This window comes from Geotrypetes seraphini, chromosome 13 (genome assembly GCF_902459505.1).
Source record: "Geotrypetes seraphini chromosome 13, aGeoSer1.1, whole genome shotgun sequence".
Classification (NCBI taxonomy): Eukaryota; Metazoa; Chordata; class Amphibia; order Gymnophiona; family Dermophiidae; genus Geotrypetes; species Geotrypetes seraphini.
In genome coordinates, this window is record NC_047096.1 from 46,820,427 (window position 1) to 46,836,704 (window position 16,278).

The 16,278-nt window shown below is 45.1% G+C and overlaps 1 protein-coding gene across 4 annotated transcripts in view; it reads right to left on the minus strand.

The window, feature by feature from the left end:
• The window catches only part of APLP2 (amyloid beta precursor like protein 2), a 341,040-nt gene extending 333,840 nt beyond the window's left edge, over nucleotides 1-7,200 (minus strand). For 2 of the 4 annotated variants that reach the window (XM_033919052.1, XM_033919051.1), the window contains exon 1: nucleotides 7,033-7,198. In XM_033919052.1, the coding sequence (XP_033774943.1) occupies nucleotides 7,033-7,104 (72 nt within the window). In that variant the 5' untranslated portion in view covers nucleotides 7,105-7,198. Of the gene's footprint in view, nucleotides 1-7,032 lie in introns of all 4 variants that reach the window. The other 2 variants (XM_033919055.1, XM_033919054.1) reach the window with 2 other exon arrangements.
• Between the last annotated feature and the right edge of the window lie 9,078 nt (nucleotides 7,201-16,278).

Consider the following 16,278-nt stretch of genomic DNA (forward strand, 5'->3'; position numbering starts at 1 on the left):
CGGGCAGGGTCGGTGAACGAGACCTCCGTCGGGTGGAGAAGGATGGGGAGGCTTCCCTCGAGTATCGAGGTTCCTGCTCCGATCCACGCTCCGAGACCGGGGAAGCACTGTGAGAGTGTTCCGGGGTCGTCGATCTTCGGCGTCTCGAGGAGCCCCTCGGAGACGATGCCGGGGTTCGGGGTACCGATCGATGTCGAATCGGTGACCTCGACCCGGACTCCCTCGGAGAATACCTGCAACCTCGGGTCGGGGTCCCGGTCCGAGAGGGAGTTCGGAGGATGCGCGGGTTGGAGAGTGATAACTCAGCCACCCTTAGTGGTCCCGTACGAGGTGTAGGAGAACGGCCTCGTAGAGTTGGTGAACCTCGGGCCTTCTTGGAGGTACGGCGGTTCGAGGTTTCTGTCGTTTTAGCACGACGTTTTGCCCCGCGGCGGTCTGCGGAGGGAGAGCGTCTCGGGCACCTCGGCAAGGAGTCCGAGGAGGATGGGATGCGGCGAAGCTTGCGCACTTTTTCCCGAGGTTGCTCGATGCGAGGCTCAGGCTGGTCTGGCACCTGCGGGGTCGAGGTCGATTGTAACTGGGCCATTGCAGCGGACAGCTCCGACGAGATCATCGCTCGGAGTAGATCCTGGAAGACGGGCAAGGACAGCATCGAAGGCATGTCCACTGCCTCGGTGCACTCCACCGGGGGCGACCTCGTATCAGAGTATTCCCGTGTGGTGGAGGCACGGCCCGAAGGCTTGGAGGGCTTAGCCGAGGCTGTAAGCATGGGGCTTCCGCCATGCTTCGACGGTGTCCCCGAGGCTGGCTTCTTCGATGTTACGGAACCTGAAGAAGGAAGAGGGAACTTACCCAGGGCCGAGGCTTTCTGCTGTCTCGAGGGCTTCGGATTCGGGTCTCGGGGTGATGCCGAGGTATTCGGGGCCGAGGTCGAGGCCGGGGCCGACCTCGAGGCCGAGGTAGAGGGTTGGTCCGGAGTAAAAAGGTCCGCCATGCGGGCTTTTCTTCGACGGAGGGCCCGGTTCTGGAAAGTAGCGCACTGGGGGCAGGAGTCGGTTGGATGAGCCGCCCCCAGGCAGAGGATGCACCGGCGATGCGGGTCTGTGATGGAAAGAAGCCGCTCACACCGGGTGCACTTTTTAAAGCCGGTCAAAGGTCGGGACATAGAATCGAAAGTAGCCGCGGCTCGAGTAGCCACGCGGCCACGGGGACCCGGAAGCCTCCGGGTCGTCAAAAACGAAGCAGGAATCAAGTTGAAAAGTAAAGAATTCGCGCACAGCGACTTAATCGAGAAAAAACAAGAAAAAAATCGCGGTGCTAGAAGGCAGTTGGGGCAGAGCCTGAAAAACACGACTTCTAGGCTCAGCGGAAAATTTTTGAACTGGAGACCACGAGGGGATGCACCCCCTAGTGGAGCAGGAAGGCACGCATGCGTGGAGCAGCAGAGCAAACTTAAATCTTCAATCAAGTTTGCTTGAAAATGCTTCCGCATCGGGGCTCCGTAGATGACGTCACCCACATGTGAAAATATCATGCCTGCTTGTCCTGGGATAATTGATATTATTAAATTGCATAAATAGTTTTAATATGAATACTAAATAGAAACAATATGGTTAAAGTGAACATTTTAGCTTAGGTAATAAAACATCTTGAAAAGCTGAAAGCTATGCTGTCAGTAGTTTCACTACCAACAAAGCCTCCCAAAGCGGTCAGGTTTCAGCGGATATGTCAGACTAATGATGCACCCATATGGGCAGCAGCAGATGGGTAGTGTTGGCGACAGGAAGTCACATTTGATGCAACAATGGTGACATCAAATTTCTATTTCACAGAAGAAAAGCCCTACTTCTGTAATCTACTTCTGTATTATGTCATGAAAATTTGATGTTCATCAAGTCGCTAAGACTTGAACACGAGTCGATGGCACCTAACAGAATAAAACAAAAGCTTACATTTTCAGAACTGATACAAGAAAGCTTTGAACTTGTCCACAGTCACAAGGAATTGCAGTGGTATCAAGTCACTTAACCCTCCACTGCCCCAGGTACAAAATAAGTACCTGTATATAATATATACACTGATTTGATTGCAACACAGAAAGGTAGTATTTCAAATCACATCCCCTTTCTCTTAGGTACTGAAGGAACTTAAGGAAGTTTAGTGGCTCCGCTGGCTTACCTTTCCAATGCTTCTCTAGAGTTGGGAGTGTACCAGAGGACGGGTATGGTCCCTCTCCACAAAAGTGGAAGTAGGGAACTATAGGCTGGCAAATCTGACTTCTGTGAAAGTAAAATTAATAGAAACGCTTTTAAAACAGAGAATGTGATGTTTCTGGAATCCTGTGGATTACAGGACTCAAGACAACATAGATTCACTAGAGGCAGATCTTCTCGGCAAATCTGATCAATTTCTTTGACTGGGTGACCAGAGAATTGGATAGAGGGAGTGCGTTAAATGTGATGCATTTAGAATTTAGCACAGCATTTGACAATGTTCCACATAGGCATCAAATAAACAGAGTGTGGCCTTAGAATAGGCCCCAAAGTAACAGACTGGATCAGGAACTGATTGAGAGGAAGGCAATAGAGGGTAGTGGTCAATGGAGATGAAAGAGATGTTAACAGTGGTGTGCATCAAGGTTCGATTTTTGGGCCTGTTCTTTAAGATTTTTGTAAGTGATATTGCTGAAAAGCTGACTGGTAAGATTTGCCTCTTTGCAGATGATACCAAAATCTGCAAGATTATAGACACCACTGAATGTTTGAAACAACATGAGGAACGATCTAGCGATGCTGCCAAGTTGCAGACCATTCTTCAAGCTAAAATTTAATGTTAAGAAATGCAAGGTCATGCATTTCAGCTGTAAAAACCCAAGGGAATGGTACAGTTTAGGAGGTGAAGAACTTTTGTGCATGAAAGAGAAGCGGGACTTGAGGGTGATAGTATGTGATGATTTAAAGATGGCTAAACAGGTTTAAAAGGCAACAGATAGCAAAAGCTAGAAGGATGCTAGGGTGCATAGGGAAAGGTATGACAATTAGGAAAAAAGAGGTATTGATGCCGCTACTTCAAAAAGTTAGACAGGATGGCGTCAATCCAGAGAAAACTGATTTATAAACTAAGAATTTTTATAGCTCTGTTAATTCAACCAGTAACCTAAGAACTATATAGCTTTCCACTTCTTCCATTATGTAAGATTGTATTGACGACTTTGAATTGTAACCTCTTCGCTGATTGTCCAGCACTTCTTGTTGTAAACCGCCTTGAACTATCATGGCTTTGGTGGTATATAAGAATAAAAGTTATTATTATTATTACTAAAATGATCAGTAGTCTTCGTCATAAGGTTTATGGAGATAGACTAAAAGATCTCAATATGTATACTTTAGAGGAAAGACGGGAGAGGGGAGATATGATACACATTTAATAAGTGATAAAAATGTGCATGAGGCAAGTCTCTCATTTGAAGTTAAGAAGTGATAGGCTCAGGAGTAACCTAAGGAAATACTTTTTTTACAGAAAATGTTGTAGATATGTGAATAATCTCCCCAGCAAAGGTGGTGAAGAATTTTAGAAAGGTGATGTCTGAATTTAAGAAAGCGTGGGACAGGCACATAGGATCTCTTAGGGAGAGGAGGACATAGCGGATGGGCAGTCTGGATGGGCCATTTGACTTTTATCTGCCATCATGTTTCTATGTACTTGGAGATTTGTTACATTTGAAAATTACAACACAGGAATAAGTACAAGAATCTTAGGGGACCTTCACGAATCTGCAGCAACTAATTTCATGTATCACATTAAAAGGTATGGACTGTGAGACAACTTACCCTCTTAATCATTAGTTCCTACTACTTAGGAAATATCTCATGAAAAAACACCCAAAATGCAGCACCACATAAACTTACTTATTTCGGGTTATCAGTTTTAGCTACTGAACCAATTAAAAAGTTGAAATATCTCATGAAAAAACACCCAAAATGCAGCACCACATAAACTTATTTATTTCGGGTTATCAGTTTTAGCTACTGAACCAATTAAAAAGTTGAAATATCTCATGAAAAAACACCCAAAATGCAGCACCACATAAACTTACTTATTTCGGGTTATCAGTTTTAGCTACTGAACCAATTAAAAAGTTGAAATAGAAGATTTTAATTTTTCTCATGTGCTGATATACATGAGCAGACTTGCACGGGCTGTGTCTGTCTGTATATGGCCGTTTAGTTGAGGATGGCGTCAATAGCTGGGATGGTGTAGATGGGCTGGAGTGAGCTTTGACAGAGACTTCAGTAGTTGGAACCTAATCACAGTACAGGGCAAAGCTATGGATTCTTGCCCAGAAATAGCTAAAAAAACAAACAAAAAAATTAGATTGATCAAGTTGGGCAGACTGAATGGACCATTCGGGTCTTTATCTGCCGTTATCTACTATGTTACTATGAAAATCTATACTAGATCCCAGATGAGACATCATCACCATAGAAAAAAATTTAGATAACTTCCTTTGCTAATAAAAAAAAATTATACAACATACATTCTTAGTAAGGAGTGGCCTAATGGTTAGAGCTACAGCCTGAGGTTACAGGTTCAAGCTCTGCTCCTTATGACCCTACGCAAGTCACTTAATCCTCCCCTGCCTATGCCCCAGATACATCAGATAGAGTGTGAGCCCACTGGGACAGATAGGGAAAAATGCTTGAGTACATGAATGTAAACCGCTTAGACAACTTCCATTGATAGGTAGTATATAAATAAAATAGTGCTATAAACACAACTTTTTAGTCAAAGATTCAATGCTGTACCACAAAACCTTTGAGAATTTAACAGTTTCAACAACTGTTTATTGAATCTTCTCATGTTAGATCAAATTTTTCAACTATTCACCACACAGATATTATTTAGGGCTAGATTCACTAAGCAAACCGATCATGTACCGATTGGTTTGCGATCCAATTTTCCTCCAACCCGATTCACTAACCTCTGTGCCGATCATCCTCCGATCCGATCATGCAAATGAGGGGAAGGCCATCCAAAAGTGGGAAGGACGCGATTCACAAAAAAAATTAAGAAACACCAACTGGGCTGCCCGATCAAAAAATAAGTGACTGCTAAGGAGACCAGTCACTCAGATCCTTTCCGACTGCCCTGCTCTCTGCCCCAACTCGCCTATCCTGCTCAGCCCCGACTCACCTGCCCTTCCCCGCAGTGCGAGCCCATGGTTTTAACCGGTAGGTTAAAACCACAGGCTCGCAAAGTAAAAAAAAACAAAAACCATGTAAAGTAAAAAAACTCTACTGGGCACAAAGGGCCAGAACATGCGCAGATCATCTACAATCAAGGAAGATGGTCTGTGCATGCTCAAGGATCCCTCTCCAGTGATCCGTGTGGTCGGGGGGGGGGGAACATGCCAACGATCGCCCCCCATTTGCATGACATCATGTTGATAATTTGTTGGTCTGCCACAATTGGCAGGTAAGTGAATCTAGCTAGCCCTTAGACCACTACATAAATGCATTTACCAAGGTGTGTTAACAATTAGTGTGCACTAAAAATGGTTAAGTGGCCATAGGTATAAAATAGGCGTTTTAGCATTTAGTGTGTGCTAATCATTAGTATATGGACCCCTCTGTCTATATCCCAATTCATCAATACAGTGAATATTTCATGTTTATTTTGCAAACGTGTTTTTATTGCAGTTGAAACAAGACTTCATAATTGACGATCACCTCATTTCATGTGACCAAGTACAATTGAAACCACCACAATCTACTGTAAAATGCAGTGCCTCGACATTCTGATTTAACCACTTCCCGAAATTGGATTCATTGTGTAAGTCGCAGATAGTATTTAATACTTTTTTTCTTAAACGAGCAACACAAGAACATCCTTGCATCCAGGGCCTTGAAAACTATACCGAAGGAAAGAACCCTGCTGCATTAGAGAACAACAGGACAATAAGAGGCGGGGGGGGGGGGAATAAAGCCCTAATGCATCAAAATGGTCAGCCCGTGCCTCTATCTCCTTCCCCCCCCCTCGAAAAACGAGCAAAAGCAATGAACATATCAAGAACAAAATACACAAGCCAGTCTATCCGAATATCAATGCTCAGTCATTTCTTGGCTTTAAGCTACAAGGAATAGGTATAAGTCCATCATGTGTTTCTATACAGCACTACAATCTGATATACGCTATATATAATTGGGTAGGCTACTCTTACCTTTTCTACAATGACTACTAGCTAGTCTTTTAAACGATAAGAGAAGGGCAACTGGTGGGCAAAAAAAAAATCCTCCACCCCAGCAAATCACACCTCGAGTACCCTGGCCCCGATTTATGCCTTTCATTTGGCCTCTGCAGCACTACTAGCCTGAAGCACTGCACCAAGGGGGAGGGGGAGGAGGACAGAGGGTGGTGGTATAGCAACGATGACTACAAGTACCTCTGCAGCGCAGGCCTCCTACCTACAGTAGGAAAAGGAGTTACTTTCCGCCCTCCCCCCCTGTGGCTGTAACACCCCACCGGGAGATTCCAGCGGTGGCGACGCAACCACCTCGCTAGAAAAGGTAGGGGGAGGAGATAAAAAGCAATAAACTCTCAGCAGCCCAATCACCTCCTCTCCCCCCCCCCCCCAGTAAATTACACAATGGTAAATTCCGAAACTCCGCATAAAAGCTTAAGGGGTTCGGGGCGCGCGACGCCCGAGCGTAACAACGCTGAATCTGGCGAAGAAAAACATGTTAGAAAAATAAACCGTATCGTATCTTAGTCCTCCTCCACACTCCCAACGGGCACGGGTAGGATGGGGGAGTGAATGAAGAAAGCAGGCAATAAATTAAAAAATTATATATATATCATCAAGTGGCAACATCGTACAGACTTCCCAGTCAGCCTTTAAAGGTTACAGACGCTTCTACAAATATCGCATAAAAATAACCCGTCCATTCAAGGAAAAGTACGACTACAGCTGCGAAAGCGTCTCGCGTCTTTTTTTTTTTTTTTTTTTTTTTTTTTGGGGGGGGGGGGACTTACCTCGATATACCCGGCCAGCGCCGGAACTGCAACCGCCACAAAGAGCACGCACATCGCAGGTAACATCCCCATGCTTTCTGCGCGGTCTCACACCCAAAATTCTTTTACTCTCGTCTTACTGAAGACTGGGAGAACAGCGCGGCGGCTGGCTGGTTTTACTTCGCCGGAACTAGCGTAACAAAACCCACCTTCTGCGGTGACGCAACCCTTAGTCTGTACCAATCCAAGGACTGGAAATGGAAGGCGTCTGCGGCGTTGGTGGGGGAAGGTGAGAGAAGCCAAACCTTCTGGTGGCTCCTTCTCTTGTCTGGCCCGTCTAATGTCACGCCTATGAGTGGAAGAACCGCAAAACCACTGGGGTGTGTGAGAAATCAGGGTAGGGTAAAGACCACATACTTTCTCCTGTTGATTCAAGACCACATTAACACAGTGTGCATAAATGTTATATGTGGTCTTATATCCCGCCAAATCCTCGCCAGGTGAGTTCGAGGCGGGTTTACGATAACAATTTTCAACATCATATTGCTCTCTTCCAATCTCTAATTATGATAACTATCAAAACCATATTAAATGATTGGAAAACATCCTGACAAACTCTCATTTGCTGCATGGTGGAATCTTGTTTGCATTATTTTACAATAAGAGGGTATAACTGCCAAAAGGATGCATAGATTCCACAAATTTATGCTTATATGGGATCCAATCATTAGTTACTGTAATTCACATCTGACTTCTCCTTTATCTCAACTATTTCCCTCTGATCAGACTCACTCATAATGATATAGCTTGTAATTTTGATATATATATTAATGTCATGAAACTGCCCATTGATAGACTGATGTTGCTCTTGATGGTTTTTCTTTACAATTCAGCCCTGGGACATCCCTGCTTATTTCTAGAGATGCAAGTCTATAATGCCACATTATCATATTTATAGTTCATAAGATGTCAATCATTCTATCAAATGCTCATGTATCTATCGATACCTGTGTAACCTATTATTATACCTGTGTTACTTGTCATACCTATGTTAAAGTTGTTGTATAACTTTTCTTATTGTTTACTACTATAAAACAATAAAAATATTGAACAAAAAAAACCCATTTACAGTCAAACCTCGGTTTGCGAGTGTTTTGCAAGACGAGCAAAACATTTTTGCAAAACTTGTCTCGCAAACCGAGTGTTGACTCGATTTGCGAGCACCCATCCTGAGAACCGGCATTGCTCCCCCCCCCCCCCCCCGCTCGAACCGGCAACCCCCCCCAGTCCGACCAACTTTAACTCACCCCCCGTCTTGCACCGGCACGAGAACCGACATCACTCCCCCCCCCTGCTCGCAAAAGCCCCCCCCTGCTCGAATCGGCACCCCCCCTGCGAGAACAGGCACCCCTGCCCGACCAACTTTAACTCACCCCTCCGTCTGGCACCGGCACGCAGCTCACAGGACTTGCCGGTGCCACTTCAGGATCTTCTTCCTGCCTCTGCCGGCTTTGAGCATGCATCTGCGCATGCTCAAGCCCTTCTAATTCTCCCTCTCGCCGAGATTCCACCTAGCAAAAGGGATTTTAAGATTGAAAGATGTTCTGTGCAAGCTATGCATGTGCAATTTTCCAAAATTAATATGGTTTATTTCTATACCACACTCACAGAAAACATCCAGTAAGTGTTTTGATTTTTTTAAATGTGTATGCATTCTACCACTACTACTATTTATCACTTATGTAGCGCTGAAAAGCATACCCAGGGCTGTACATTTTTGTTCTTTGCATTATTCACATATTTGCAGAGCAGATAATTTTAGAACAAGGTGTAGGCTGGCCAGTAGGAATATAGGAAGGGTTGGCAGAACAGACAACAGATATTTGCATAATTAGAGACAGTATATTTGCATTCTGAATTATCTAAATGCCATAATTTTTTGGGCTAAACATGGCTTCATTTTCTTATTTCTTCCTAAAAATTCTCTTTCCATATGTATTCTAGTAGCAGATATTGTGGGAATAACTTTGTATAAAATGTCCAGGTAGTAAAATTAATGTTTATAGCAACCTGTGTTAAAAAAACCCTAGTATTTTAAAAGAGGCTCAGCCTTTTCTAAAATACTTAGTGTCCCCAAATATCAAGTGTATTTGGTGGGACACACAACACAAGAAGCCATTTTACAAAAGCAAATGGTGGCTTTGTTACCTGCTTTGAGTCATGCATGCTTATTGCCTAACTTTCCTGGGCTTCAGAGAAAAGCTTGAGGAGGGAACTCCACTTCACTTTCTGGTTTTCACCACCACCTCAAAATGATAAAAAGTATGAGTTTTGGATCCTAGCTCCGTAATCAAGCCCCCTGGTCAATTTGCACATATAGGTATATCCAAAATTAGTATATGTAAATGGTATGTAAGTAACTACCTAGATCTTGAAGTTTATAGCAAGCACAGATATGACTCTGTCTGACAATCAGTAGCCCATAAATTTATTTATTTAAAAAATTTATAGCCTGCTATATCCAATACCTTAGAACAGGAGTGGGAAACGAGGGCCACAATCCAGTCGGGTTTTCAGGATTTCCCCAATGAATATGCACGAGATATATTTGAATGCACTGCCTCCATTGTATGCAAATGGGTCTCATGCATATTCATTAGGGAAATCCTAAAAACCCGACTGGGTTGTGGCCCTCATTGCCCCCCCCCTGCCTTAGAAGCTCTTAATATTAAACTGTATTTTCCATCTATGTAAAGTATCTGCTCTGAAATAGGATCTAATAAAAATCTACATCCCTGATGCTCAAAGCTCCAACGCTAAAGTGAATGGTGCCGGCAAATTACCACAAGAACTATGCAGAAATATAGCCCTCTAATGCTCAAAGCTAATGGCATCAAATTACAGTATATGCACACCATAAAAGCAAATGGAAGGAACATTCTTGGCGCATATGCAGATGAGTTTTGCAGTAAATGAAGCTCTTATGCGCATGTTCCAGGCAGATCTGAAAGTAAAGAACACATTAATGCTGCTCTTCTGCACCTCAATTTTCTTTCACTTTAAAGGCTTATATATAAGCATAGAAAACTGGTGCCAATGTGTGCTTTCATTTTTGGGTTTGCTCAGACTCGCAACGGCAATTAGAGGCTTGAACAGTTTTTCTTCTGCTTCTAAAACAAATGAAAGCCAACAGATTTTAAAGAGAAAACAAACACAAGAAAATTCTCTCTTCACACACCAAACCAGCTCCGAGTGGTAAGAGCAGGGTTTGTTTGTGTACTGTTAAGGAAGTTCTTCTTCACCCAGAGAGTGGTGGAAAACTGGAACGCTCTTCTGGAGGCTGTTATAGGGGAAAACACCCTCCAGGGATTCAAGACAAGGTTGGACAAGTTCCTGCTGAACCAGAACTTACGCAGGTAGGGTTGATCTCAGTTAGGGCTCTGGTCTTTGACCTGGGGGCTGCTGCGGAAGCGGACTACTGGGCGCGATGGACCACTGGTCTGACCCAGCAGTGGCAATTCTTATGTTCTTATGTACATTTAAATACAATTTAAGGTCATCTCTGGCCCGCATGCTGTTTCCTATATTAGAGACCTCTGAGCATTCTGTGCTAGTCCAGCATTATTTGGCTTTAATGGCAGCAAGTTTTGAGCATTGGGCCTTAAGCCTGCTGTGAAACAGGGTTGCCAACTAGGTGTGGCCTGTTTGAAAAAGGAGGTACTGATGCCCCTGTATAAGACTGCTAAGACCTTATTGAGAATATTGTGTGCAATTCTGGAGACCACACCTTCAAAAAGATATAAAAAGAATGGAGTTGGTCCAGAGAAAGGCTCTAAAATAGTGCATGATCTTCATCATAAGGTGTATGAGAACAGACTTAATGATCTCAATATGTATACTTTGGAGGAAAGGCGAGAGAGAGGAGATATGATAGAGATGTTTACCTATGTGGCGTAAATGCGCATGAGTCATCTTTCATTTGAAAGGAAGCTCTGGAATTAGAGTGCATAGATGAAGTTGAGAGGTGATAAGCTCAGAAGCATTTTGGGCTGGCAACAGTATCACGAACCTTCGCCAAGTGATGGTGATAGCACCGGCTTACCTGCGAAAGATGGGTCTCCAGGTTCACCCTTGGACAACTGGCTGATCAGGGCGCCCTCATTGGAAGAGAGGCACCGCACAGTGGAGCGCGTGCTCCTGGTACTGGAGGATTTGGGCTGGTTTGTCAGCTTCAGGAAGAGTCATCTGATGCCCACTCAGTCACTGGAATATCTGGGTGTTCTCTTTGGCACAGCGAGCAAAACCAAAGTGGGATTGTTCCAAACAGAACGGTGCACCAAGAAATTATCCTTCAACTCATCTGTTGAATACCAAATGTCTTTATTTATCCAAGGTTCCGTAAGTTCATACACTGACTCAATGACTCAACATGTACATGTTTCGGCCTACCCGGCCTGCATCAGGAGTCTTGGGAGTCTTTGGATGTGCAAAGAAATGAACGGGATGATGTACCCACCAACCTAAACGTTGCTTCAAGTCTCTGGAAACGCTGCAAAACGTCGCAACCTTGCATATCAAGTCATTGAGTAAGTGTATGAACTTACGGAACCTTGGATGAATAAAGACATTTGGTATTCAACAGATGAGTTGAAGGATAATTTCTTGGTGCACCGTTCTGTTTGGAACAATCCCACTTTGGTTTTGCTCTCTTGAGTTCTGTGGTTTTGTTTCCTTTGTTCTTTTGTGCCCTCTTTGGCACAGCGACAGAAGCTGTATACCCAGATTTCTGCCCTTGTTCAGCAGCTAGCTCCTTCGGCATGGGATTATCTTCAAGTTCTGCCATGGCGGCAACGATGGATTTTGTCGTTTGAGTGAGGGCGCACATGCATCCTCTTCAGCATGCATTACTCTCTCGGGCTTCGTACAGGGATGACTTGCAAGCGCATCTGCCTTGGACTCTGGAAGCCTAAGCAAGTATGGACTGATGGCTTCTCCTGAATTTGCTCCGCAGAGGCATCCCACTATGCATTTCTTCCTGGGTCGTGGTGATGACAGATGCCAGCCTTTGGGACTGGGGAGCACAGTGCAATTGTCCTGTTCAGGGGTGTTGGACACCCTCTCAGTGGAAGTGGTCCATCAACCAGTTGAAGCTCCAAGCCATTGTTGAGATTGCAAAAGACCCTGGAAGGCCAAGCAGTCAGGGTCTTCTATGACAATGCAATAGGAGTAGCCTATGTCAATCGCCAGGGAGGGACCAAAAGCACTCCTCTGGCTCAGAAAGCCCATCTGCTGTTTCTATGGGTGGAGCGTCAATCTTCTAGCGCTGACAGCAGCACATGTGTCGGAAGTAGTCAACATTCAAGCAGACTTTCTCAGCAGACAAGACACTGGATCTGGATGAGTAGGCTGTGTCCCCGGAGGCCTTCCAAGTGATAGGTGCTGGGGACAGCCTTGATTCAACTTCATGGCAATGGCAAGAAACAGGAAAGCAGATTGCTTATTCAGTTGCAGATCAGAGCCCGGAAGCGAGGGGCTCGATGCTCTGGTGCACCTTGGCCTCAGGAGATTCTCCTGTACTTGTTTCCTCCTTGGCCATTGATCGACCAGGTCCTTCGGAAGATCAAGGCCCATCCAGGCTGCATCTGGTGGCTCCAGATTGGCCTCGCAGGCCTTGGTACGCAAATCTGATGCATTTGCGCAGAGGTCACAGCCTACGACTCAGTGCCTATCCAGACCTTCTCATGCAGGGTCCGAATGTCATGGAAGACCCAGGTCACTTTGCTCTAGTCTAAAGGCTATTCTGCCCTGGTTGTGGATACTCTACTGAGATCTAAGAAGCTGAAGTTAGGACCCAAAGTGGTGAACTGGGTCAGAAACTGGCTGTCGGACAGACGCCAGAGGGTGGTGGTTAATGGAAGTCGCTCGAAGGAAGGAAAGGTGACTAGTGGAGTCCCTCAGGGTTCGGTGCTAGGGCCAATCCTGTTCAATATGTATGTAAGTGACATTGCTGAAGGGTTAGAAGGAAAAGTGTGCCTTTTTGCAGATGATACCAAGATTTGTAACAGAGTAGACACCGAAGAGGGAGTGGAAAATATGAAAAAGGATCTGCAAAAGTTAGAGGAATGGTCTAATGCCTGGCAACTAAAATTCAATGCAAAGAAATGCAGAGTAATGCATTTGGGGATTAATAATAGGAAGGAACCGTATATGCTGGGAGGAGAGAAGCTGATATGCACGGACGGGGAGAGGGACCTTGGGGTGATAGTGTCCGAAGATCTAAAGGCGAAAAAACAGTGTGACAAGGCAGTGGCTGCTGCCAGAAGGATTCTGGGCTGTATAAAGAAAGGCGTAGTCAGTAGAAGGAAGAAGGTGTTGATGCCCCTGTACAGGTCATTGGTGAGGCCCCACTTGGAGTATTGTGTTCAGTTTTGGAGACCGTATCTGGCGAAAGACGTAAGAAGACTTGAGGCGGTCCAGAGGAGGGCGACGAAAATGATAGGAGGCTTGCGCCAGAAGACGTATGAGGAGAGACTGGAAGCCCTGAATATGTATACCCTAGAGGAAAGGAGAGACAGGGGAGATATGATTCAGACGTTCAAATACTTAAAGGGTATTAACGTAGAACAAAATCTTTTCCAGAGAAAGGAAAATGGTAAAACCAGAGGACATAATTTGAGGTTGAGGGGTGGTAGATTCAGGGGCAATGTTAGGAAATTCTACTTTACGGAGAGGGTGGTGGATGCCTAGAATGCGCTCCCGAGAGAGGTGGTGGAGAGTAAAACTGTGACTGAGTTCAAAGAAGCGTGGGATGAACACAGAAGATTTAGAATCAGAAAATAATATTAAAGATTGAACTAGGCCAGTTACTGGGCAGACTTGTACGGTCTGTGTCTGTGTATGGCCGTTTGGAGGAGGATGGGCAGGGGAGGGCTTCAATGGCTGGGAGGGTGTAGATGGGCTGGAGTAAGTCTTAACAGAGATTTCGGCAGTTGGAACCCAAGCACAGTACCGGGTAAAGCTTTGGATTCTCGCCCAGAAATAGCTAAGAAGAAAAAAAAAAAATTTAAATTGAATCAGGTTGGGCAGACTGGATGGACCATTCGGGTCTTTATCTGCCGTCATCTACTATGTTACTATGTCCACAATCTCGGGCTACGCTAAGGCATGGAAGGCCTTTCAACATTGGTGTGCCCTTATTCAGCTCTGATCTCACGGATTCTCACCTTTCTTCAGGTTGGTTTGGATAAAGGCCTCACAGTGGTGTCTCTTTGGGTCCAGATGGCCAGGCTTTCCTGTTTTAGATCTCGGACCTCCTTGGCATCTCATCCTCATGTTGCAAGATTCATTAAGGGGGCTCTTCGTGTCCGCCCACCGGTTAAACATCCTGGGACCTTAACTTGGTGTTGTTTAGCCTTACAAATGCTCCTTTTGAGCCCCTATAAGAGGCTTCCCTCTTGAACTTGACGCTCAAGACAGTTTTTCTTGTCACAATTACCTCAGCGCGTCGTGTTTCGGAGTTGCAGGCTTTGTCTTGCAGGAATCTTTTTCTCCACATTTTGGAGATGGGGGTTTCTCTTTGGACAGTCTTACCGAAGGTAGTTTCTGCTTTTCATGTTAGTCAGGACTTCTGTTTGCCTGCCTTTCAACCAACAGGTTCCAAGTCACCTTTTGAAGAAACTGGATGTATGCAGAGTTCTTCTGTGGTATTTGGAGGTCACCAGCGAGTTTCGTCTTTTTGACCATCTGCTTGTGCTGACTCATTCAGTTAAGCGGGGTGCTCCCGCTTTCAAGGCCATGATTTCTAGATTGTTCCATAGGGCCATTTCGTTAGCCTACATTCTTTCCGGGAAACAGTCTCCTGTTTCAGTTAAGGCGCATTTTACCAAAAGTGTGGCTTCTTCGTGGGCCAAAGATCTGTCTCTCCTGAGGAGATTTGCAGAGCGGCCACGTGGTCTTCCCTGCACACATTTGCCAAGTTATACAGAGTAGACATGGCAGCAAGACAGGACTCCGACTTCGGGTCCTCCGTCTTAAGGGTCAACACAGCTTGCTTGCCCACCCTAGTGTTTTGGAGGACTGATTTTGTACGTCCCTACTGTCTAGAACAGGGGTGTCCAATCTGCGGCCCAAGGGCCGCATGCGGCCCGTGAAGTATTTTGTGCGGCCCCGGTCGAGGGTGATGCAGTGTTTTCCTCTGTTGCCCCTGGGTGTTTACCGTCTTGCCGGCTCCCTTCTCTGTATTGCTGCAGCATTTGCGCGGCCCCAGAAACATTTTTTTCAGCCAGTGCGGCCCAGGGAAGCCATAAGGTTGGACACCCCTGGTCTAGAATGTCTCACCTATTGCACTGGAAAAAGAGATTATGTCCTTTCCCTGGTAAGCTCATTTCCTGTAGATAGGTGAGACATTCTAGACTCCACCCTGTTTTTACTGCGCCTGCTTTCAGTTTTCAGTCTGTTTATGCTTCTCCAAGCTGATTCTTAGATGCCTATCAGCTCTTGAGGGTTGGGAAGAGTTTGTATAAATGTTTCAATTTATTGGAGAGTAGTTTCTGAGCTCCTTTGAAGCCTGTATTGGCAGTTAATGATACTGTTTATTTACTTTTGAGCTGAATAATTTGTTTAAGCCTGTTGCTACTGGTGCCTCTACTTTATGTGGATTGGGTGACTTTCTATGCTTGTATACTAACTATAGAGGGCGCTAAACTGTTCAGTGAAGTAAACCAGAGGCAGAGTGAAAAATCCGGAGTAACATAGTAAATGACGGCAGATAAAGACCCAAATGGTCCATCCAGTCTGCCCAACCATACACGCTCTATAGATTAATCATGTGGTCCTTTTCTTAGATATTTCTGGATCAGAAATCCAGAGCTCTGCCTGGTAGGGTGCTTAGGTTCTATTCTCTGGAGTGGATTCCTTCTGCAACCATATAGCTAAAGGAAAATAACCCTACTGTCTAGAATGTTTCACCTATCTACTGGAAAAGAGCTTACCAGGGTAAGTACATAATCTCTTTTTCTTGGCCCCATAACCCAGATGTAATTTCAGAGGGGAGCCAGGCTGGCACTCACATTGGTGAAGATTTAAAGAGGTACTGGGGGGGGAAGGAGGGCACAAGTGTTGCATGGGGCAGAGAGTTCCACCAAGATAACACCCAGAGTGGTCTGCCCCCCCCCCCCCCTTACTAAGCCACTGGCTACAGATGCCAGAACTGCTCCTGCAGAAATAAATTTATTTATTTAATAACCAAATTTCTACTCTGCATTATCG